The 24474-nt window shown below is 42.1% G+C and overlaps 1 protein-coding gene across 6 annotated transcripts in view; it reads right to left on the bottom strand.

Annotated features, from left to right (window-relative positions):
* Nucleotides 1–24474, bottom strand: part of LOC112044497 (syntaxin-binding protein 5) — a 249122-nt gene that overhangs the window by 17543 nt on the left and 207105 nt on the right. For all 6 annotated transcript variants that reach the window (XR_008251393.1, XR_008251394.1, XM_052885148.1 and 3 more), the window contains exons 5-16: nt 10287–10350; nt 9877–10093; nt 9549–9624; nt 8873–9027; nt 7739–7902; nt 7298–7428; nt 6816–6895; nt 6136–6299; nt 5254–5373; nt 4994–5148; nt 1423–1576; nt 72–714 (exon numbers count right to left, since the gene is read on the bottom strand). Coding sequence is in view for 4 of the 6 variants with exons in the window: in XM_052885148.1 (XP_052741108.1) it covers nt 72–714; nt 1423–1576; nt 4994–5148; nt 5254–5373; nt 6136–6299; nt 6816–6895; nt 7298–7428; nt 7739–7902; nt 8873–9027; nt 9549–9624; nt 9877–10093; nt 10287–10350 (2123 nt within the window). In the remaining 2 variants the exon portion in view is untranslated. The remainder of the gene's footprint in view (nt 1–71; nt 715–1422; nt 1577–4993; nt 5149–5253; nt 5374–6135; nt 6300–6815; nt 6896–7297; nt 7429–7738; nt 7903–8872; nt 9028–9548; nt 9625–9876; nt 10094–10286; nt 10351–24474) is intronic.

The following is a 24474-nucleotide window of genomic DNA, read 5'->3' as shown; positions in this document are numbered from 1 at the left end:
CAACCCAACGGAACTACGCTACGGCACACGCTACGGTCGCCAGCCGAGCGGCGCGAGCGGCGGGTACTTACTGAAGCGCCGCATGAGCGTGCCCGCGAACGACGCCTGCGGGGCGCCCGCCTGCCGGCGCCGCAGGTCGCGCACCGCGTCCTTGGCCGGGCGGCCGGGCGCGCTCGGCGGGCGCGCGGGCTTGAGCTTGCCGCGCGGCGGCCGCAGCGGCTTGCCGTCCTCGTCGAACAGCGGCAGGCAGTCGGGCCGCGGCGCGCGCTCGGGCGCCTCGGGCGACGCGCGCTCCTGCTCCTGCCAGCGCTCCTGCAGCTCGCGGTGCATGCGGTCGAAGGCGTCGGGCGCGCGGCCCTCGTGCAGCTCGCGGTGCATGCGCTCGAACGCGTCGGCGCGCCGCGCGTCCTCGTCCGACGCGTCGGCCGCCTCCGAGCTGTCGGGCGACGACGCGCCGGCCTCGGCCGCCGGCTCGGGCGTCGGCTCGGGCGCCGCCTCCGCGGGGCCCGGCTCGCAGTAAAATTGCGAATTGCTCTTTTCGACATTCTCCTCGTTCTCGACGGGCGCGAAGGCGGCTTTGAACTTGAGGTCCACTTTGGAGAGCTGGCGTTTGAGGTTGAAGTTTTTCCAGGGGGTGGATTTCCGGCGCGAGTCGAGCTTGGGATCCGGCGCGGCTTCCTCGGCGGGCTCCGGGCTGGCCGGCGACTCCTCCAACTTCGGGGACAGGGAATACATCATTTTTGGGAGCACCGCTCGCTCGAGGCGGCGACGAGCGACCGGGGCGACCGCGCCGGGGCGGCCGCCGACCCGGCTCCGGAGCGAGCGTCCTCGGACGGCGAGGGGCGAGGACTCGAACGATTCGATCGGTCGAACCGTCGCACGCGCGCGCGGCTAGATCGGGAGGCGTCGAAGAATAGTGAAGACAGGCCGAGCGTAAGAATGTCTAAATGCCATGCCGGATGTCACTACGGGGAAGCGGGGCGCCGCTAGCGCTACTGACTGTGAACTCATCGAACAAAACGAAATAAAATATATCAGGACACGGCCAGCGAGGCTCGGCGGGCCGAGCGCCCCCTGGCTTAGCAACTAAAACTGTAACCAAACAAAACCGCAAATAAAACATAATGTGAAAAGATTGCCTTCACAACCGTTACCTTTGATTCTCGTGACATCTATCAGATCGCTACGGTTCCATCTACTCGTATGCTATTGTAAATATACTCGACAGTACTAATGGGGGGCTAGAGTGCTGCATCTGTGTTTCCCTCGATATATCCGTTCTCAGTCTTAAAGTCGCAGGCTGCGACTCGGACTTCACAATTATTGAATAGCAATCGATTGAACAGATGCACTCGCAATCGACAGACTTCGTCGAGTCGGTGCAGTCGTACGGTACGGCTACAGGCCGGCGCGCCGCGTTACCTGGTCGAGGTCGGGCGAGCGGCGCTCGTGGCGCGGCTGGTGCGGCTGCGGCTCGGCGTGCGGCAGGTACAGCGCGTGCGCCGGCAGCGCCGCCACCACGCAGCGCCGCCACACGTCCACCACCACCACGCCGCGCTCGCCGCCCCACGCCATCCTGCGACGAGTGCCTCTTGTGTTGTAAGCGAGTACTCCAATGCGATCGCACTGGACGATAAGCGACAGTGCAATCTACGGTGGAACACACTCTTAGAAGATGTCTATTCTAAAAGTGCAATCACCGAATAGGTTCTCATGCTGTATGTAGTAGACTGGAAGCAGATTGACCGGACAGTGCGGTCAATGAGGAACGAGAAGCAATTTCCGATTGAATTCCTCGATGTATAGTTTGTAGAATACCGACAGACATTCGACCTTTAGGCTGTAGCGTGCCTTATATTCAATCATAAATACCGTTTGCAGTGAACCCTAAGCAGGCAAACTGCTACGTAAACATTTTCTGTAAGAACGTACGCTACGATGTTAAGTTAAGGCAGTCGTTCCTAACTCGTCTATATCAACGCTCGTGTTCTAGTATTCATTAACCAGTCCGCTTAAGTAAGACATTTTATATACTTTAAATTTATATTATTCGTGTGTATCAATAAACGTTAATTAGTTCGTCTACTTGATTTATTATTTGGATTCCTGACAGAGGCACGCATCAACCTTCTGTAGCCCATTTATCAATCAATCAATTCCCACATATTCATCTCCCATAAATTGGTGACCCCGCTCTGTCAGGGAATCCTGAGCACGGGTTAACCCATAAATTGGTGACCCCGCTCTGTCAAGGAATTCCGAGCACGGATCATTCCACATATTGGTGATCCCGCTCTGTCAAGAATTCAGAACACAGGTCTTTCCACAAATTGGTGACCTTGTTCTATCAAAAAAACTCCATTTGGTAAAGCAATTTTACCACGTAAATCAAGTCGATGAACTCGCGGTAACTAGGGCAACAAACGAACACGCAGCAAATTCCTTGGTGTGGAGCAGTTACGAACGACTCGCGGACTACATTAAGTTAATTTTTAATATGTTTATCTTTCTTTTACATAACATGGTTTTTCTGTTACATTTTTTTTTTACATTTTGCCTCCGTAAAGACTCTAAGTGATTATATATATAGTGCTGTGCCGAATCATTTTATATACACTGTAAGTAACCGATATTTATTTTGTAAACAACGATAATGCGTCAAGCAAGCATTTCACTCAGCTACAGCCGCTATCGCCAGCGAAAAATGGCAGCGCAGCAGCTCGCAAGGTACCAATAAAGCCAGGCTCACTGCAACGATGACGAATTTAGCCGTAGCAAATATGAGGCACACGACACTGTGATTTAGCCTTGCATCATGGGTCCGCAGGCGCATCGCAGTCGTGATTATAGCTCATCAACGCTCGAAACTTAGTACAAAAGGAAACGCTCCTCGACTAAGGCGACCGCATCATAAGGTTACACCGGTGGATGTTAGCAACGCACTGCAAAACCACTCAGTTTGTGTAACGCAATTAACGGCAGCATTTTTTTTCTCAAGCGCATTTGGGAACATTTTGGTTATGCCACGAGACTGAAAGCGTGGGCACCGCAGCATCAAAGCAGAGCAGAAGACTAGGATACCATTATTGAGTCGATCAGATAAACACTCCGTACAACGCCAAGCATCTTCACTGGGACATGATACAACCCTACCTACGGGCAAACTCTACGCTTCCCAGACGTCAAGCATGTGGCGAGGAGGATATGACGCAATCATTTAATTATCGCAACACGGTAACAAGAATCATAAAGGCAAAGTACACGGGCCACCGAGAAACGCACTATCAGCATGTGAAACAATAACATGCCCGTCACTCGTAATTCTCGCAAGTAACACAAGCAAGCAAATTATTAACATACTCAAAGAGTCAACGGCAACACTCACTAACAACAATTTTTATGACACCTATAGGAACAACATTGTAAAATAGCTCTGGTCCATCGTTTTTCTATACCTATTTCTTCTACGCATAGTAACAGTTTTCAAAGTTTTAAATTTTCAAATAAATGCGTTATTTTTATTACGCAGTGGGACCAGGGTTATTCATTCTTCAATCGTTCATATATTTTTTTTTTTTGCAATTCAACAAGTGTAACTTAGACGTATTATTAATACTTCAATAATTTATTTAATTTTCGCAATTATTCAACATGTATTAGTATTCGAATGTAAATGTAAGTAGTATTATGGAACCGACTGTCAATATTTTTATACACTCGCTCTTACACTATAAGTTTTATTCAATGTTAACACGTGTCGAATTTCAGGTAGCCACTCGACGGCGAGCTGATAACGACGTAAGCATTTTACCGATACATTAGCTCGGTGTTATCCAACTTAACAAAAGATATTTAACTTCGACAATGTATGTTTGTAGTGTAACGTAATTTCGTATAAATTTTTACTAACTTAAAAATTTGGGGCGGTGTGATGTAGCGTGCCTTATATTCAATCATAAATACCGTTTGCAGTGAACCCTAAGCAGGCAAACTGCTACGTAAACATTTTCTGTAAGAACGTACGCTACGATGTTAAGTTAAGGCAGTCGTTCCTAACTCGTCTATATCAACGCTCGTGTTCTAGTATTCATTAACCAGTCCGCTTAAGTAAGACATTTTATATACTTTAAATTTATATTATTCGTGTGTATCAATAAACGTTAATTAGTTCGTCTACTTGATTTATTATTTGGATTCCTGACAGAGGCACGCATCAACCTTCTCAACCAAATCGACAACAATGTGCCAGTGATAAAACTTGACAGCATGTCGGCAATACAAAATGCAGGGAACACAAGTCAGGGCACATCAAAAGTAATATATTAAGTTAGGTAAATATATATTAGTGTGCAATGTTAAAGTAAAAACCATATTCTGTTTAAAGTAATTGTATTTGAAGGTGTTCTACAAAATTGTTTACATAATATTACACTTATACAAATTTTACATTGTCATATATATATTTTTTTTTGTTTTAATTTTTTTTTGTTGTAGCTTTACAGAGTTCATTAGTTTAAGTGTAACAAGTGTATGCTCCTCGTGAAAGTTGAAACGTTTTGTCAGCATTGTGCTTATAGTGTTAAGAATGAAACACCCCTATACTTCCTATACATTGTTTTCTGTAAAAAAAAAAAAAAAAAGGGGGTGGAATGATGTGGTGGTCACACACACATAGATTGTAAATGAAAATGCTACCTAAGCATTTTCGTAATTATGACGAAGTCGATACGGGCGGTTTGTCGCCAGTCGTTACCTAACCGTTGTAACTGATAGTCAATATAAGTGTTTTATCAGTGGAGCCTACTATTATTTATCACCCATAACCGCTACCCGGGACACGACATACCTTACTCAAACCCAAATATATAAGTATCCAAATAGTACTCCATAATTTTTAAGTTAAGAGTTTGTCAGCGCTTCGCTGCCTTCGAGTTTCTGAGGCCGGTCACCCGCTGAATCACTTCCACCCTCTCCGGCGGCGGTCGGTACTCACAGGCCGTAGGAGGAGTTGAAGGCGAGCGCGGTGACGGGGTGCGGCGGGCCGTGCTGCAGCGCCACCAGCGCCGCCTGGAAGCCGGGCGCGCGCCGCACGCCGCCCGTGCCCGCGCCGCCGCGCACGCGCAGCGCGCTGCCCGCCCACACGCCCGCCTGCAACACGCCACACGTCACGAGCTGCCTCTGCCTTCAATTAGTAACGTACGACTTGTCTAAAACGTCACGGTGCTCATATGCCAAAAAGTCAGAGGGTCTCACTCTCCGGTTGTCTCCCTCGACGCTGTCGCCCCCGCGGCAGAAGGAGGCGGAGCGGCCGCTCTCCACCTCGGGGGACGTCTCCTCCTCCACGGCGTCCGTGATCACAGGCACTTCGACTACCTGAAACGTACACGTCATTATTCTTTACCTGACAATATATGATGACTGACAACAATCTTCGCTTGCAATTGAGTCTCGTTTAGAACGGCGTGATGATCGAATCGGACTAGAACTGGAAAGCAAACTAGCAGCTGAAGTAATATTAAAACGCCTCACGAGTATTATATTCCAAGCGAACAAAGGTTTCAAGTGCGAGAACTTTTTTTTAAACGAGGAAGGAAATGATTTTCTACCGACGTTCATTTTTATGTTCAAAGGTAAACAGAACGAGAAATATAGGAAGTAGAATATTTCGTTAATAGAAAATCATCATATCCAAAAACTGAAAACTTTTGTGACCTAGTAAATGAACTAATCAAAAATTGTGTGGTAAATTGTGGTAGAAGTAGGTGCAATGAGCAAACTAGCAAAATCTCTATTATGCTATACGGCCTTGACTGGAAGTTCCATCGAACAGGTGCCCAAAGCTGTTTTAGTTGGATCGGCCCTAATCACGCTACGAAGAGTTGGCCTAGCGGTTTGATCACCGGCCCTAATCACGCTGGTCATTGAAACAATACGAGCAGCGAGTTGAATGTTGACGCGCATCTTGGAAGGATGCGTCGTATTTTAATTTGGAGAATTGAGGAACTCCTCCAATCTACACCCGTGTCACACTTCGGGCTCTGCTTGGAAGTTTTCCTTCTGCCACACGATGGGCCCGACACGTGCACGGCACATCCATGGAATGCTATGACAATATTTTAGAATAGAACTACTCACATGAGTTTCCGCTTGAACTTCTGTTTTCCTAAACTTAAAGAGCACGACGTGTCCGTGCGGCAGCGCCACGCACAGCCGCCGCGACTCCGCGCACAACGCCGCCTGCTGGATGGCGAGCGGCGCGTCCTCGTCGTAGCCGCCGCCGCCGCCGCGCCGCTCGAACACTGCGCACGACGAGCCGACGTTGTCGGATTAGAGTAACACCCCCAATATACTACTTGTGAAGATAATCGAATACGATAGTGTAAATACGGACATTGCTTCACTTCGTGCGACTCCACCTCGCCTCGCTTTTGCCAGAGTCAAAGGAATCGAAGCGTTTCGAGGTTCGAATAAGCACTTCGCTGTACTACTCAGCTAACTTCGGGGCTTTAGCGAAACATAGAAGCGAGTAGTCTATTTGAGGCTTTATGACATGGATCCAAGGAGTCACTTCTATTATCCTGTAATGTTCAACGTTCCAGCCGCAGAAGGGGGCGAGTGCAACATAGACAACGAGATGAGGAAATGAATCTTGTTTAGAACAAAAATTATTTTCAATTTGATTAAATATTAAATATTGCTCAAGGGTCATTGGGTAGCTTTGACCCGTTAGTGCCATGTAGGTACGTGACTACTAGCGTTTTTTATGATATAATTTTTAATTAATGTAAGCAAATGACAACAAAAGAAATACGTACCCTTAGAACATTTTAATTTATATAAAATTTGTAATGTCCCTGCACTTGCATCCCAAAATTTTACACTACCATCCGCGTGCCTGAAATGAAAAGAAAAGACTTTAACACCGATATACTGGGTAAATCCAAATTTATATACATCAACTTTTGAAATAGGGAAGTAACACGTATCTAATTTCTTCCCCTCACATCTAATTTTCAACACATATGTCAATGTGTGAGGAGGAGGGAGTGCAGGCGGCCGCCCACTCGCCGCCGTTGATGGGTCACAGCTTCTCGCTGAAGCCTGTCCTGTGTGTCAATGTGTGAGAGGGAGAGAGTGCAGGGAGAGTCGGACACGCACCCCGTGAGTATGATCTCGCTGTAGGAGCAGGAGGCGGCCGCCCACTCGCCGCCGTTGATGGGCCACAGCTTCTCGCTGAAGCCTGTCCTGTGTGTCAATGTGTGAGAGGGAGAGAGTGCAGGGAGAGTCGGACACGCACCCCGTGAGTATGATCTCGCTGTAGGAGCAGGAGGCGGCCGCCCACTCGCCGCCGTTGATGGGCCACAGCTTCTCGCTGAAGCCCGCCGCCTTCTTGTTAGCCTGCCGCCCCACCGAGTAGAATGCCGGGATCTGAAAAATGCAGTCACATAATGTTAGTATAGGAGGGGATAGGCTCTAGATAAAAGTGATCTCATATTTATTACCTAAGTTACGTAGTATTGTAATAAAATAATAACTGATTGAACCATAAGTAATTTGGTTTAACCAGAGGTGGCTTAACTGCCGATGTACCACAAGTAGTTTAAATTACTGGAAGGGGTGAAGTGACGCGCGTGCGATAGGTAAATGGTTCCTTAAGTCACTGTTTGTGTTTGAAAAAACAAAAATCAACGTAGATAAAAACAGGTTGAGAAAATGTCTCCTGAGATTAGAAACTTACCAAATCCGAGGGGCAGTCAGCGAAGTAGCAGCAACAGGTGACGGGCGACTCGTGTATGTCCATGGGGTAGGGGTTCTCGAAGCACGGATAGCCGGGGGATTGCAGGTCGATGACCACCAGGTCGTTCTGCAGCAGCACCACGATTGCGTACGGCTCCTGGTAATCTGGAGGGTGGAATATTCATATTTATATTACGAAATTGTTGAACAATTCCAAATTAGTGCTACCAGGAAAAAAGATTTATCTTTGCAATTAAATAGTTTCGAGTCCAAATCACTTTAGGGGACTTCGATTTCAGAGTGCAACGTACATATGGAGTATTTCCAGAGGATCAGAGGTTTCCAAACTTTTTTCTTCAACATTTGGTTGGTTCTGGTGGTGCCCAAAACTCGATTTAAAATGTGAGGATTAGATCTAACCATAGAATATCTTTGCGGCAGTGTTTTCATGAATTAAAACTTTCGAAAAAAAAGTGAGAATTGATTCATTAAATAATAATGTACTGTGGTTATCAAAAAATAAAATTGTCGAATTAGAAAGTGATTTCATCCAACACAGCACTAGCTACCATTCTTTCACTCTTTCTTATTTCATTTAGAAAACTCCCCAGTTCGTATAAAGCCAGTTAAATATTCGTGGACCACCGCTTACGAATTGTGAGACCCCATTTCTTGTCACGCTGACGCGACGACGGGGTCTGGGGCGCTAGGGCTCTTCTTGGATAACTTTGGGATTGATTCCCAAAGTTATCCAAGAAGAGCCAGCGTCAGCGTGACAAGAAATGGGGTCTCACAATTCGTAAGCGGTTCTTAATCGATCTAGATGGTTTTGCCGCACAGGTTTACTGCTTTTTGTAAAGATATATTTGGTTGAAATTTACGATAGATTATAGCCTGGATTAAAACATAGGCTTCTTTTATCCCGGAAAATCATAGTGTTGCTGCAGGATTTGTGAAAAAATTACGATGGGGGTTTGTTACTCTTTTACGCAAAAAACACTGAATGGAATAGGCTGAAACTTGGAATGGCGTTTGTTCCGTTAAATCCCGCGAAATTTGTAAAAAACTAAATTTAAACTGAACCCGCCGGAGACACAAGTTGTACGAGTAGTATGCAAGTGCGTTTACAACAAACCGGCGGCGTGCGGGCTCTCGCAGAGCGTGACGAAGTCCACCACCGCGTGCTCCATCTCCAGCACGGTGGTGCTCTTGCCGTTGAGCACCGTGACGCTGTGCGTGCGCCCCGCCTTGTCCGTCGGCAGCCCGCCGGAGAACATCACCAGGCTCTCGCTGAGGACACACTCACAGCTAGGACGACGTGCAGCTGCCTCAGGAGATGAGGAAGACCAGCGAAGTGTCTTGACGGACAAATAATGCTGGGTCTCCATAATATAATTTATAAATTATAATGGATGCCTTTTGGGTCACCTCATACTAGTTGTGCCTACAATTAATTATGGTTTTATGATATATTTTCTGCTTATTTCTTTATCTTTCTTGTGATGCATTTGAATGTTCGCCATCTCCTGAGGAAGTTCCTGAATTTTAGTGAAACGTGCGTTAAAATTGTTTTGTTGGATCAGTATGACGTTGACAAATCTATTTTTGCAACTTTTGTTAAAAAACTTTGTGATTCATTTTAGTTAATCAATCACAAATTCAGTTAATTTAAAAAATAATTATTGACCCTGTCAAATGGGCCTGGTGTGCAAGTTCCATTAGCTGACACTTGTTGCTCGTCAACAATTTGACCAATTTTCAGTTTCATATAGTAGGTAAGTATCAAGTCTGCTTAATGTAAGGATACTCACCCCGTTCTTGCAGTTTTCCATTCCAGTCTGAGTATAGGTTTACAGGGTTCTGGCTTCCCGTCTTTATTTGCTTTCGCTGAAATTGGAAAAATATATGCTTAATTGACATACAACCGATTTGACCCTTAGTAGGGTTATTTATTGTCTACTAAATTTCCTCTTTTTCATCAAAATCTTTTGGCTAAACAACCCTACAATAAATAAATCTTTCAAGTCTTAATCATCAGTGCTATCACGTATTACGACTAATTTGACGACGGGGTCAACTTCGGTCAATTCACTGTGGCCTGTCTCCTGTCCACGATTTTCCTCGGCAGCCGGCACGTACCGTGCGGATAGGACAGCGACAGGGGGCGCGGCGAGCGCATGCTCCAGGTGGCCAGCGCGCCGTCCACGTGCGCCGTCATGAGCTTGCCGTCGTGCTGCCAGGCCGCGGCGCGCACGGCGTCGCCCGGCGCGCCCGTGCCCAGGCAGCCGCGCCACTCCGCCGCGCGCGCGCGCAGGTCCCACACCACCACCAGCCCCGTCTCGAACGCGATCACTAACTGAGGACAACCATTGCATTGTACTCCTTGACTATCACTCATTGCGGACTGCGGCAGGCAAGGCAGTCGGCGATTTTAATCAGCACAATTCAAGAATTTTCATGATTATAAAAACTTTCATAAAAATTTATTTGTTTTTTGTCTGTGCCTCTATTGACAGGCAATAGACGCTCATTATCATTATGATTCATACCTTGCTAGAGTCCAGTGGATTGTCGCTGACTTCAACCACAGCCCCGGGGTGGTTCGGCCTCGTTCTGCAACAAATGAAACGTTGTTTTTATAAAATGGATAAAGTTTTATATATAGAACTATCAAACTATGTATAATATCGGCAGTCGGCACAAGTGATAAAGACTTTGTGTGCTGAGATCATCTTAATGCTACACAATGTTTAGACCATAAGTCATTAATATAGATATTATTGGATTTGGGTGAACTAAACTCTCCCTGTGTAACTCTACAGTTCGTCTACCAAAAATTATCTGCTTAGATATTTCGCAACGTATTTTCTTTTCCACTGTATCGTTTCGACTTTTTATAAATTATACGTTAAATCAGATAATCATGCTCAGTGGGCGGAAAATATGAGTTAATAAGGTTCCTCTCGCACGTCTTGGAGCAGAAAATTGCTTCAGTACTTTTTGCCGAAACACGATTTGATGACTTCGCTATTTTTTTTAATCTGAACATTGAAATATTAAGCGTACCTCGCGACTCGTAGCTGTCTATATGACTGTAAAGAATTCCTACTTTTCATGCTTTTCATTGTTGAACAAAATAAATATCAGGTTTATAGTAAGTATACTCGCAATCATTATAAATTTACATTTCCCACATGTTTGTATTTTGTGTTTGTACTACCTATCTGTATTCTGATGTCTGTATGCAATAGTGCATTTTTACTTCTTTTAGGTATATCTATATTGAATTTTATAGTATCCTCAGTATAAGATAAACCTACACTTTAGTTAATTAATACATCTTCAAGAGAAAGCAGATAAATAAAGGAATAGTGTATCCAAATGAGGCTCCGACTGATATAAGTGAGATTACTCTGCAGCTAATCCAAGCATAATACAAGTCAAGGCATGCATAATTTAGCTGCCATTAAGCACCGACCTTGGTGCTCAGGTAGTTAGCAGCTAAGTAATCTGTGGAGGGGCGCGGGTGTGAGGCGGCGGGGGCGGAAGCTGCCCGATGAAGTAATTCAATATCCTGGCTTTGTTCCGGCTTCCTCGCTCAGTTCATTTGCTTTGTAAATTTTTAGCGCGGAGTGATCCCACGGCTCTAATGCTGTGCTTTGTTCATTACATTTAACAGTCTTACTGCGAATACTTTAATAGGTTAAAGCTAAATATTTTTAATAGCCTTCCCATAGTCAATTAGTTAATTATTATAAGTCAATTCATAAGTGAATAAATAGGTATGTTCATTCAGATAGAATGACGACTTTTGTGTTTTTGTATGATTATGATGTCCTCCTTGACGTGTCTGTCAAAGCGATACTTTAGCTTTATCATCTGAAGTGTGACTGACTGCCTCCGGGCGGCAGATGTGACCGGCATAGCCGAAATTTGTTCTGTAAGTCCGCTTGCACGACCCGTGGCGTGCACAAGTTTTTGATTAGGGTAGGCAATACAATTTGTATAAAATGGAGAAACTGGTTCGTAATGTATCATCAGGGGTACATTTTCATCTAAGTGTGTGCACTAAACTGAGTATAATTGTCCACTACTGTTTGGGGTCGGCATAAGAAGGCTTCGGTTTTTAAATAGCGTTTCGCTTCGAAGTGTTAAGGCCTTTGGTCGAAGATCTTTGCACGTTATACATAAGACTGTTTACACCATAGAACAATTTGAACTGTATACAGCAGTAGAGAAGCGGGGCGCGCTGCCGGTGACGACGCACCGCAACAAGTGGCGGCGCCGGCAGGGTGTGGGTGTGGGTGTAGGGTGCAGGGTGTAGGGTGTCCACGACTATCCATTAGTGATACAGTACTCGTGCACTCGATTGACCGAACCTAGTGTCGTTGTAAGCCATTTACCATTTACCAAGGTTGGGTACAAAGTAAAATAATAATAATAATAATAATAATAAAAACATTTATTCAGCCAAAACAACATAACATAAATAAGAAAAAAATACATGAGAATTAATACTAACTAAAAAAAATAGTATTGTTTATGCAATTTTTCTTCAATCTAATTTTTCTTTTTGTGAGTTTGTAAGGTAGTAGGGTTGATCTCTGGATCTACTCAACCGATTTAAAAATGTTTTATCAATAGATAGTTACGTTATTTGCGCAATCACAAATAACGTGACTATGGGTGCCCATGAGATAATATAGCCTTTGTCAATTCAAACGCTATATTATCTCATGGGCACCCTGCTCCTATTTATTTATTGACGCTGCGGCGCCGGTGACGCGGCTGACGTCACTGACGCCGCTGACGTCACGGCCGTCGCGGGCGCTAGTGTCATGTTAGCGTCACTTACGTTCCACACTGAAGGGAAGTGAAGTGTGTTTTATTATTTATGACTAGCGGACGCCCATGCCACCATGCGCGTTAAATTCACAATGTTTTTTTCATAAAAGTATCTTCGCACTATTAATTTCAATAAAACTGGTTTAGCATGGGATTAAAATGTACTTTACAATCACATAGGTCGCCGAAGATCTTTCAGTGAGTGTCGATACCGAACATATATACGGTAGGTATCACGCACTCAACATTTATATGCGTTGTTATACATAAACTGAAGTAAACGGTAAAAGCAAAAAAATATACAATAACCTACCATACCAAATACGAAATGAGAAAAAAGATTCAATTAATATAAAGATTTAATTCAAAAGTAAATTAAGGGCCTTTCTAGTCGAAAAGTGCTACTACGCGGTAAATGATTAAATGAGTGATGAAGACAAAAAACAAAAAATTAAAATAAAATCGGTCTCTCTACCACTCACTCGACAACTAAGGCTAAGCCCAAACAGGGTATCCATAACTTGCAATATATACCTAATAAAGTGAAACCAGTATAATTGTTATATTGTATAATGTCAAATGTATGGTATTGCTTGAATGTTAAATAAATAAGTTTGAAAGTCCATGCAAGAGGCGTATGTCCAGCAGTGGACGTCCATCGGCTAATGATGAAGTCGATGAAACGGTCGGGTGAGGAGCCTCGTAGGCGTTACTCGATGACGCTAACATAGTATACACTGCATCGTCACATAACCTCTGGTGACATCGCAGTCAACCCCAGCCAGAACCTCGACACTAAACAAACAGAAATTGTACAAACGCAAAAAAAAAGAAACTAATAACCCTACGAGCATTGATCACAAGTGCGGCACTTTGCTCGGAGTTTTTCTCTCTGCCACGCGATGGACGCGGCACCCGCACGTTGAATCCATTGAATGCTAAGATATTCGTCTCTCCGTTCTAATAATACTCGTAAATATGTAAATGGTACCTTTATTTGTCACCTAATTTCGACTTAAACGCTGAACTATCTTCGAGAAATTAGCCGCAGTGATAGATTGCTTCCTGGAGATAGAGGTATAGATAGTACTCTATTCTCGATCACTTTACTACTACGAAGAGTTTTTCTGAAATAGAATGACTATTTTTATCCCATAAAGCAAATATTGTTCCCGTGATACCTTCAAATATCCTAAATCGACAAAGACGAAATTTATTCGACGCATTCCATTAATGAATATGTCTCCTGCTATTTCACGGAAAATCTAATATAAGAACTTCCTCAGAGCGACGATCGGGACTATTCAATATTCGATTTGCAATTGTTATTCAAACCTACGCTTCCTGCACAAAATTGTGAAAAAAATATCAACAGTTGACACAACGTGAGTCTCGCGCAAAAATGGTGGACTAGTTTTTTCGCAAAAGTCGTTAAAATGCAACACGGCCCTTTGTGGAGCGGAGCACGCATTTCCACCGCCGCGGGGCCTTCGTAACGACCTTCAGTAGCGCTTCACAATGTGGCGCCGGCGGCGGCGGCGGCTGGGGCACGCGCCGCTGCGGCCGACAGCTCCCTCTAGGTAAACGCTGTTGTCATTACCAGCAGCGTAACTAATGAGTTAAAATGTCAATAGTACCACAAGTAGGGTCCTCCTACTTGTGGTAGCGTCAGCGTTGTCACAAGCTTGCAGGGACGATGCTGTTCGTGGATATTGTTTTGTTCAATGACAAGTTAGTCGTTTAGTGAGATCTCACCGCATGTTAAGAGAGCTGATACAGTCAACAATAGTAGCGGATTACATGGAATGTAGTACAAGTATACTCTGCCCATACCTGTGATGGTTTATGAAAAGCGCGCCATATACAGAACGGTTAATCGCTTGGCGGTACGTCTTCGCCGGTAGGGTAGTAACGAGCCCGCGATACCTTCCACCACGCGACACCAGAGCCACTTGAAAAACTATATCCTACAAGTAGATTGACGCGAGCTGGTAATTGACACTTGAGAGGCCAACAATAAAGCGTTGGAGTTCGTAATTCATATATCTACTTAATTTATAAACTTACTTCCGAAATAATGTAGTAAGAAAGACATTAAAAATAATGCAGATGGTTTTCCATGCCTATGTAATATGTATGTACGAGTGCCTACTTAAGTATTATTTATTTCATTATTAAGTAAAAGACCTATAACCTCAGTCGTTTGTCGGATTTCGACTTATGAGGTGTCTTCAGATTCATCTCAGTTGTCATCTCGTTGAAAGATGCAAAACACATTGCGTGTATTTCCCGAATTTTCCATTAATTTTCACGCAGTCTAGATTCCTAAAGTTTTTTATTAATATAATAGTAGACGCCGCACGGTTTCATCCGCGTGCTTCCCGTTCCTGTAGGAATTCGAAGATAAAATATAACCTATAGCCTTCCTCGATAAATGCTATCTAACACTGAAAGAATTTTTCAAATAGTCCAGTAATTCTTGAGATTATCGCGTTTAAACAAACACTCTCTTCAGTATAGTAAATAATATCAGTATAGATTTCCATTTCATTTGTTGGATATTTTTTTTTTACGTAACGTAAATATTCTAACTCGCTATTATTCGGCGGCGTGATCAAATTGATCTGCAATTTGCTACGCAGTAGTCCATCGGCTGAAATCGCTTTATATTGATGGGCGGGCGGCGAGTGTCGGCAACGCATTGCAAATGGCCGCCGCCTCTCCGTACTTCAATGTATTCATTTGCTGATACAGGAGAATAAAATGCATTCAAAAGGTTTATCACATTTCCACGACTGCTGTTGCGGTCTGCCGGCGCTGAATTTATTGTGAGATTTTCTTAAACTGGCTCGGAACTCATAGACACAGTCGTAGCTTTCATTTTAAGTTCACTACTTCAATACCATTTACCATCATTAGTTAACAATCATCACTACAACCCACAGTCGGCACTGTTGAGCACGAGTCTCCTCTCAGGTGAGAGAAGTTAGGCCAATTGTCCACCACGCTGGCCCAATGCGGATTGGCAGACTTCACACACGTAGAGAATTAGGAAAACTCTCAGGTATGCAGGTTTCCTCACGATGTTTTCCCTCACCGTTTGTAAATAAATATTTTTTAACAGTATTAAAAAAGTTGCTTTTTTTGGTAGAACAGATAATTCTACGGTTCAAACCATTTAAACGATTACACAACCAACCAATCATTTTGATATCCCTTAATCGCACGGGTAAATCATCCATTAAAATATCTGAAACTGAACAAATAAATCTACAAATTAAACGACTATAATTTGCCCTTTTTCCCCTTTGTCAAAAGGTGCGTAGGTCGTTAGATAAATTTAGCGTTCATTTAAACTCCAATTAGCACAAAAAATTGGGTGTCGTTTGCTGAAAAATACAGACCCGTGTCTGTAATGCTGACCTTGGGGTCACCTGTAGTAGCGCTCGGGGGATGTTTCCTTTATTATGTTACATTAATTTATCAAAGATTTAGGAGAAACTCTGAATGACAGGTACAAAAAATAAAAAACAAAAAAATACACGATGATACAAATTGATGCCATCTTCAAAAGCATATTATAAAATATAAATAAGATGAATATTATAATATCTTCCAATATAATACTTGTTGTATACTAATTTACGAGTAGGTACGTTACCAAAATAAGAAACTCAATTTCTAGTCGTGTTCTGATTTATATGAATATGTACTTTTATCATGAAAAATCCTGGAATCTCAATTTTCTCTCTCACATTCGAACGAATATTTAATGCTATATGAATATACGCGAAACTTCAAAATGAATATCATTATGAATAATCACGAAATAATTACAGGAATACATAATATATTCCCGTTAATGAGTTTTCCGTTAATTGGAAGAGCTTTGTGCTGAAATATTTGTATTCAAATAATGAAAATAATAATTTCAAAGCTTCTCGCACGCTCTGGTTATTCATCCGTTAAATAATGCGATCAGTTCCTAACAAATTTTAGTTTATTACGAAATAATCTAGTTGCTCGCGCGACCGATCGACCAACCGGTTGTCGCGTGGTGTTTTTCGCAATTTAAACTTCGCGATTTATATAATTACTATGGGACGCGTGCAACTATGTCCGCGTGGAATTCAGTTTTTCACAAATCACACGGGAACCATGGATTTTTCCGGGATGAAAAGTAGTCTATTTTCGTATTTGTTAATCCAGAGTGAAATCTATTTCCATGCCAAATTTCAGTCAAATCGCTTCAGTAGTCGCAGCGTAAAGGAGGAACAAACATACACACACACACACACACACACACAGACTTTCGCCTTTATTATATTAGTGTGATACCCGCGCAAAGCCGGAGCGGGCCGCTTTGTTTTTGTATACAACGTTCAGTTTTTCTGTAATATATTTAGTATCAGCATTGCAGGGCGGGTCACTAGTTATACATATAAACTTTCCTCTTCAATCACTCTATCTATTAAAAAACCGGATCAAAATCCGTAGCGTAGTTTTAAAGATTTAAGCATACATAGCGATATAGGGACAGAGAAAGCGACTTTACTATGTAGTTATTAGTTATATTATAATTACTATACGTAGCATACGAACTTAGTCGCGAGTAACGCAACCTGCCGGTCACGCGACGAGCGACAAACAGGTGGTGAACTTTATTATTCGCCAGTGACTCTCAGTCGGTCGCGCGACCATCGTCACGTCGGTGGGCAGCCTTCGGCGTTAACAACAAACGGCCATTGGCACTCAGCTATTCGGGAACCGCAAAATAAGATAATTTAATGGACAACTTATATTCAGATTTCACATAAATGAAAATTTGATATCACTTCGGCGGAAATTACTGTCATTTTTTGGAGATTATTAGAGCGTCGTGGCCTATATAAAATAAAATGGTTTTCCCAGAAAACGTTATTCGTCTATTCTCGCGCTAACTAACTGCTATATAAATATACGTTCACTACGTGCTATATAAATATATGTTTCTTGAGCCGTGATAGGCCAGTGGATATGACCTCTGCCTCCGATTCCGGAGGGTGTGGGTTCGAATCCGGTCCGGGGCATGCACCTCCAACTTTTCAGTTGTGTGCATTTTAAAAAATTAAATATCACGTGTCTCAATTGGTGAAGGAAAACATCGTGAGGAAACATGCATACCAGAGAATTTTCTTAAAACTCTGAGTATGTGAAATCTGCCAATCCGCATTGGGCCAGCTTGGTGGACTATTGGCCTAACCCTTCTCATTCTGAGAAGAGACTCGTGCTCAGCAGTGAGCCGAATATGGGTTGATGATGACGAATCAGGTTTCTTATAAATATACTTGATGGATTTTAGTGATGACAAAGAATAAGTTAATACATTATTCCAGACAACTACCGAAGTAGTTTCGTTTCCATTTCTAGCACGTTATTGTTGTCACACCTGGTGGTGCCTCATTGACCATCAATTCGTCCAATTTGGAAGAAGAAGAAAGAAAAGAAAGAGAGAAAACGTTTATTTAGTGCCTGATACTTCGACCATTGAATACCAAAACTCAGTAGTATGTCAATCCCTTTAATTCTCTTATATCTATTGTACAACTTATCCTACTACTACGAGCACTACTTACACTTCACAAACTGCAAACTCTTTTTTTACTTTTCCCTTCTCTTTTTTTACTCTCTTATTTTGCCCTTCCAACCCTCCGCATCATGAGCCCATACTAAGCATTTTTTTTAAGTAAGAATAATATAATTCGACAGACCACTCAACGTTTACTGGAAAGTACAAATAACCTCCATTATTAGATGATATCTAAATGGTAGTAAGTTACAGTCGCAGAAAAATCAATTTATTTCAAGTAGGCTTAATTTTGGAAACGTCAGGTTATGTAGTTTTATGGTACCTACTAAGTGAACTCAACTACGGAACCCTACAAAGAGCACGGCGGGTCACGCACTTGTCCAGCTTTTAATCGAAAACTTGACTAAGTAGCTACGTGAGCCTGCATCTTCTAAGAATTCAAATGAAGTGGTAATTATACAATTTATATTCAACTTTTCACTTTAAATTATCATAATGGCTTTAAAACGCGGCCGGGCTTAGCTGAAATATTGAAATGCTCGCGCCGCGCCGGTCGGTTCATGAAATTCAATGTAATTCATAACTGTACACACACGGGCTGGTGTTTCATTACGTCGCGCAAAGTGAAATGTTTTGCTAATGTTAACACGCTGGCCACGGATACATTTGCATGTCAAAGTCCAATATATTTTATTGCAGAACACAGAACACCTATTAAATGTAGTTTTTTTTAAACTTTAATACATTCATCATCTACAACCGCTGTACAACATTATTAAGAGCCGATGGATGTCCAACGTAACTCGTAGGCCTTTGGTAGGAACTTCTAAATAGGTATTGTAAAGTGGTTTCATGTAAAACATTTAAAAAAAATAGATTATATAGCGGCAGTCGCTGGCACGACACAGTTCAAGGATCGGATGGAGGATCTCCCCCCTCCCCCGCCCGTGCCAATCACTTTCAGGCAGCTCTGTAAAGGCACGCCAAATTTCATATCACCTTCAACCACAAAATTCAGCTTAACAAAAAATATATGAAAACAAACTGTGTACTTACACAGCGTTATTTTTCGCTGAAAAGCTGGAAAAATGAATCGCGCGCGTGACCCCGCCCCGGGCGCCGTGTTTACAAGAAACGGTGGAACGTTCATAATAATAAAATACGTGACTCGAATCACAAACCGATGAGTTCACCCACAATGTCAATAAAGAGGGTACTTGGTTATAAAGCCCGACCACACCACCCGACTGCGAGTCTGCTCATACCCCGGTCTGTGGCGAGAGAAGGCGGAGGCGTTTAATGCATGTGATGATATTGTTGGCGTTAATATAAAGTCGATAATTGAATAACATGATAATTACTCAACACGCGAAGACGGAATGGATGTTAATTTAATATTGAGCTGATTGAAACACAGGTAATCACTGTCACTGTCCAATTTAGTTGCCACATTTACTCGAAGAGCGTCTTTACTTTATGCGAAAATGTCTACGTTACGTTCAAAAGATATCTCACTTATATCAATCAAAACTCGTTACACAAAGTACAGATTGTGGGCGAAACCAAACAACAGAAATAAAAAACACATAAAAATAAATAATAGCCCTCAATGGGTGGGCTATATAACATCATCTGGAAGTTCGGAAAGTAAAGTTTTCCAACTGCAGTCATTTTTCACCTTCAGGCGAAGTTTTGGGCACAACAAGCAGTGATAAAGGAACAAAGACACGCGATAACGCTCCAGTACACCACCCGACAGATGGACCGACGTGACGACGCGCTTGCTTTGTTTTGTACTTTAAATTATAAGGAAGGACCTTTAGCGCGACCGCTGATAAAATAAATTCTAATAATGTCCCACCTTGGCGCATAAATGAAGTAAAATGCTAAATGTTATTGTTTATGAATGAATTGAAGTTGTGATTTGTGTTCATTTCGTTGTTGTTTTGATTTTTTGTTTTGTACTGAAGGTTACCGATTCTAATAATACTACGGTCACATTGTTAATCTAAGGGATAATATTAATAAATTCGTATCTATATATTCGACTGAGTTCTGCGAATTTTACATTAATAGAGATATTAATAAAACGAAGTAAAATGATTTAGTATACTAAAAATAATTATGTTCCATTTTACTTTTTTTAAATGTTTTCGTATTCCGTAGAGACAGGTTACTATTTTTTAATTTTGAAGTTAAATCATTTAAAAAGGAAATCTCTCTTTTGCCCGAATATTGTCTAAGATGTCAATAAAATGCTTCATATAGAAACCCAATTATTATTTGAATATACGCTTTTGTTGTTGCCGACACCTTTTTAATTATCTGATACGTTAAACTTCGCTATCATCACCCTTAAATAAATTGTTCATTAAAGTACACATCCATCATTAAATTATTTTCTTGTAGACGACATAAATGTACTACAAATTTATTTATAACACGCCTAAATAACATCTCTGTTATGAAGTTAAATTTAAATTCAAACCAGCGTCTTTATAAGAACTTTTCCCGTCACTGTCTGTGACCTTATTATCGTATCTAAACAAACGAATTAATGTTGCAAAAGCCACCAACTCAATGCTGTAATGCTGTAATTAGCCAGTTAGTGTCTAAAAGGGCAATTCAGCGTTGCGTTTAGAATAGTTCATTAGCAGAGAGAGTTAGGAGAGTTAATCGCCACTCGACGAGAGGTTTACGCCGAGCCTGTGAGCTACGCTCTCGTCGATGTAGCCGGGTGATTACCTCGGCTTGTAGATCGTTAAGAGGAACTTTTTAAGCCTTTATCTAGGTATCGTGCTACTGGCGAGCTGGCGACTTGTTTATTTAAGTGTTTTAGATATTTACACATCTGTATTTGTCTTGTATCTAAAGAATCTTCGATGTTTTCTCATTAAAAAATGTGCTTTTTATTCAACTTTAAAATAACAAATTTAATTTGCCAGACATGTCAAAAATCCTAAATTGATCGAAGTTGAGTTGAAGTCAAAAGTGCAATTTAAATGAACACTTTTACCTCTTCTCCCTTCATCATCCGCCTATAATTCATATCAGCCTACTACAGCGCTAGGCTGCTCTACACTTTGCTAATGCGGGTTGACTATAGACACTAATATTATAAAGGCGGAAGTTTGTGTGTGTGCGTGTGTGTAAGTATGCGTGGGATTTGTGATAAATAGAATCGCTAGCGCTAGTATGTAATAGTAATCTTCTTTGTTTGTAAGGAGTAATGTAGAGTTATGATCTACCACGCCTCATACTGCGCTGTGTTAATGCAACATGACGGGTTTATAAAACGACCTTAAGTTTTATTGTTTTTATATGCCTAAGTATTGAAACATCACATCAGCCGATGGACGTCCATCACTACTTCGTAGGAATTAGAAACCACGTTCCAGCGCCGCCTATGACTAGCGGCGCCTTGCGACACATTTATGTTGTAAGTCCGTCAAGTGGGATCCACCAAAGTTACGATTAGCTCTGCGGGCTCGCCATTCGTATACCTCAACATCCATAGATTACGTGGCCCGCGCATTGTCACTTTTGTTTACTGACTTCAAAAAAGGAGGAGGTTTCTCAATTCGACCGTAGGTATATGTTTTTTTTGATGTCGTTACCATTGAGTGCAGTATGGAACTCTTTCTCTGTGATGCTATACAAATAATAATTACAATAATTTAAGTAATAAATGTAATTGTAAAACATGAAATGCTGTGTGGTTTGCGCTGAGGGCGGAATGCTTAATGCGGGGTCACGGTAATGTATGTAAATTATAGTTTTAATTGCGCGTCAGGTGGCCGTATTGTATCGGATGTTCAGTGACACACGCAATGGCGAGTGGTCAGCACGAGCAGGCGGCGGCAGGCTTGTCAACGTAACTTTGCTGATATTTATGTGGTTAATGTAGATTCTCTCGTACCGCTCCACACAGTTGTTGTTGAGGACTCTACACAGGAAATTGTAGATGAGTATATAAACCTAGGGCACACAGATCAAATAGGTAGATCCTATTTCGAGAAGAAGTTGAACCGCCAACTTAATTGGGCAGCGTTCAGGAAACTTTGCGACATCTTTTGGTTCAAAATTCCTCAGTACCTGAAGACGAAAGTCTTCGAACAGTGCGTATTGCCTGTGATGACCTACAGATTTGAGACTTGGTCACTAACTATGGCCCTCATAAGAAGACGTCCATCGGCTGATAATGACGAATGATGATGTATATAAATTAGATATATAATATTTACCTCAATAAATACAGTGACCGCTGGCTGTTATGTACCTAATTCTACATTAACAAAGGAATTAGTTAATGTAATTTTTTTTATTGGTTGTTGTTTCCTCAGTCGAGCAGCATCGCTTTAATCTGGGCAGTACAGTTGCTGGTTACAATTTATTACTAATTTACTTATAATCATAATGAAGTACTTAAAATTACGTAGTACGTAAAATGTAGTATCCAACCACAGACAACCTACTTTATCAAGTCGTAGACAGATAGTAGATAGCACGCAGACACTTTATTATCAAAAGCATTACACCATCGCGCAAATAATTACGGGCGTAAACAGAAACTATATCACAAAATACAAATTCTAATCAATGTTCTCAGGATAGCCATGGGTCATATGCCATGTTATTTATGTCATCCTAAGTAACGTAGGTCAAAAACGTAACATTATGTTGCAAACACACAGTTTTGACATGTTTTCTATTACAATCAATTAGTGCGGGCCACAAATTTCCCTGTCCGTCCGTAGTCGCGTACAATTCATCATCGCTACCCGCTACCCGCTACCCGGCGGACGGTAATCCGATAAATCCGTCAATAGTTCGCGCGTCACGTCGAGATGATTGCATGCATTGTTTATACATCCGCTATTGACCGCCGATATTGTTTCGCAACCATGCACCATCGAGGTAGAAACGCCGATATAATATGTATAGTGCTCGCGGACATCCTGTGAATTCATCCGCGTACTGCCCTTTCACGTGGGTATTAGGGGATAGAATATAGCCATGTTACTCGCTGTTTATATAGCTTGCCATTGGTAAAAGATTACATTTTAAATATTGGTTTATGCGTGAAAGCGTTACAAAAAAACACTCTTACTTCCGCTTTTGGGAGGGAAGGGAATGGACGCAACCTTCTGTCTGTATCCGTTAATAACAACCCATAATCGACTCATTGTTAAGCACGAATCTTTTCTCAGAATGAGAGGGGTTAGGCTAATATTCCCAATGAAAACATTCACATACATAGAGAATTATGAAATTTCTCAGGTTTCCTCACGATGTTTTTCCTTCACCGTTTGAAACACGTAATATTTAATTTTTTAAAATTGACATACTAATAAGTTGGAGGGACATGCTCCGGAGTCGGACTAGATTCGAACTACTACCCTCCGAATCGAAGGAAGAGGTTATATCCACTGGGATATCCACTATGAGGACATTATTAAAACGAACTCTACTATCGATTTAAGTAACAACACATACATGACGTCACATTGTAATCGTGTAACAGCGTCGAGCCGTAGTTGGACGGAGCGGCGCCCAACGCACGAGATCATGAATCTTTGCTGCAATGGCAGCGAATGGCACTTTCAGATTTAATAGCTTTCAAAGTGCAAGTTTGCAGTTAACCCATTACCCTGCGACCCCCCTCCCCCCTCCACCCTCCACTGCTACACACTCAACGTTGTTGACGAACACAAAGCTAATGTATTTTATAGCATGGGGAGTAATGTGGCGATAAAGAATCTTTACATTTAAACTGCTTTATTGCTTTTATAATTTTAAATGCAAGAATAAGGAGGACTTATAATTTTTTAGTGCTACATCAATTTGTTACATTTGGAAGTATATAAAATGTAACAAATTAATTCTCCAGACGAACGTAAGACCACATAAGTACCTACATGTTCAACACCACTCCAATTAGATCAAACTTACAGTATTTAAGCAACTAACATAGAAGTTTGCGGCACTTAAAAGTTACTCGTAACTTGGAAGATCGTAAACCACATTTTGGGGCGAGTATTAAGAAAGCGATTGTCGAGAAGTCACCAATTTACGAGATTTTCCGCGAAAGCGTTGTGGAAAAACACAATATATCCAGCGTATCATTTCATATCGCGGGATTAAGGATCGTGTGGAAACTATCACTTTCCGAAAGAAATCTAATGGCTACACGCGTCATGTAAAGTCAAATGCGAACATTATAATAGAGTCAAGATATCCTTCGGTTTTGGAAAAAAGACCTACACGTAAAGATTTTTGTCTGATCTAGGAAACGTTGCTTCATAGAATTATCGGCTTTTCTG

This window comes from Bicyclus anynana, chromosome 13, assembly GCF_947172395.1.
Source record: "Bicyclus anynana chromosome 13, ilBicAnyn1.1, whole genome shotgun sequence".
NCBI classification, from domain to species: Eukaryota; Metazoa; Arthropoda; class Insecta; order Lepidoptera; family Nymphalidae; genus Bicyclus; species Bicyclus anynana.
The sequence above is the reverse complement of the archived record's forward strand: the minus strand, read 5'-3'. Positions and strand labels throughout refer to the sequence as shown.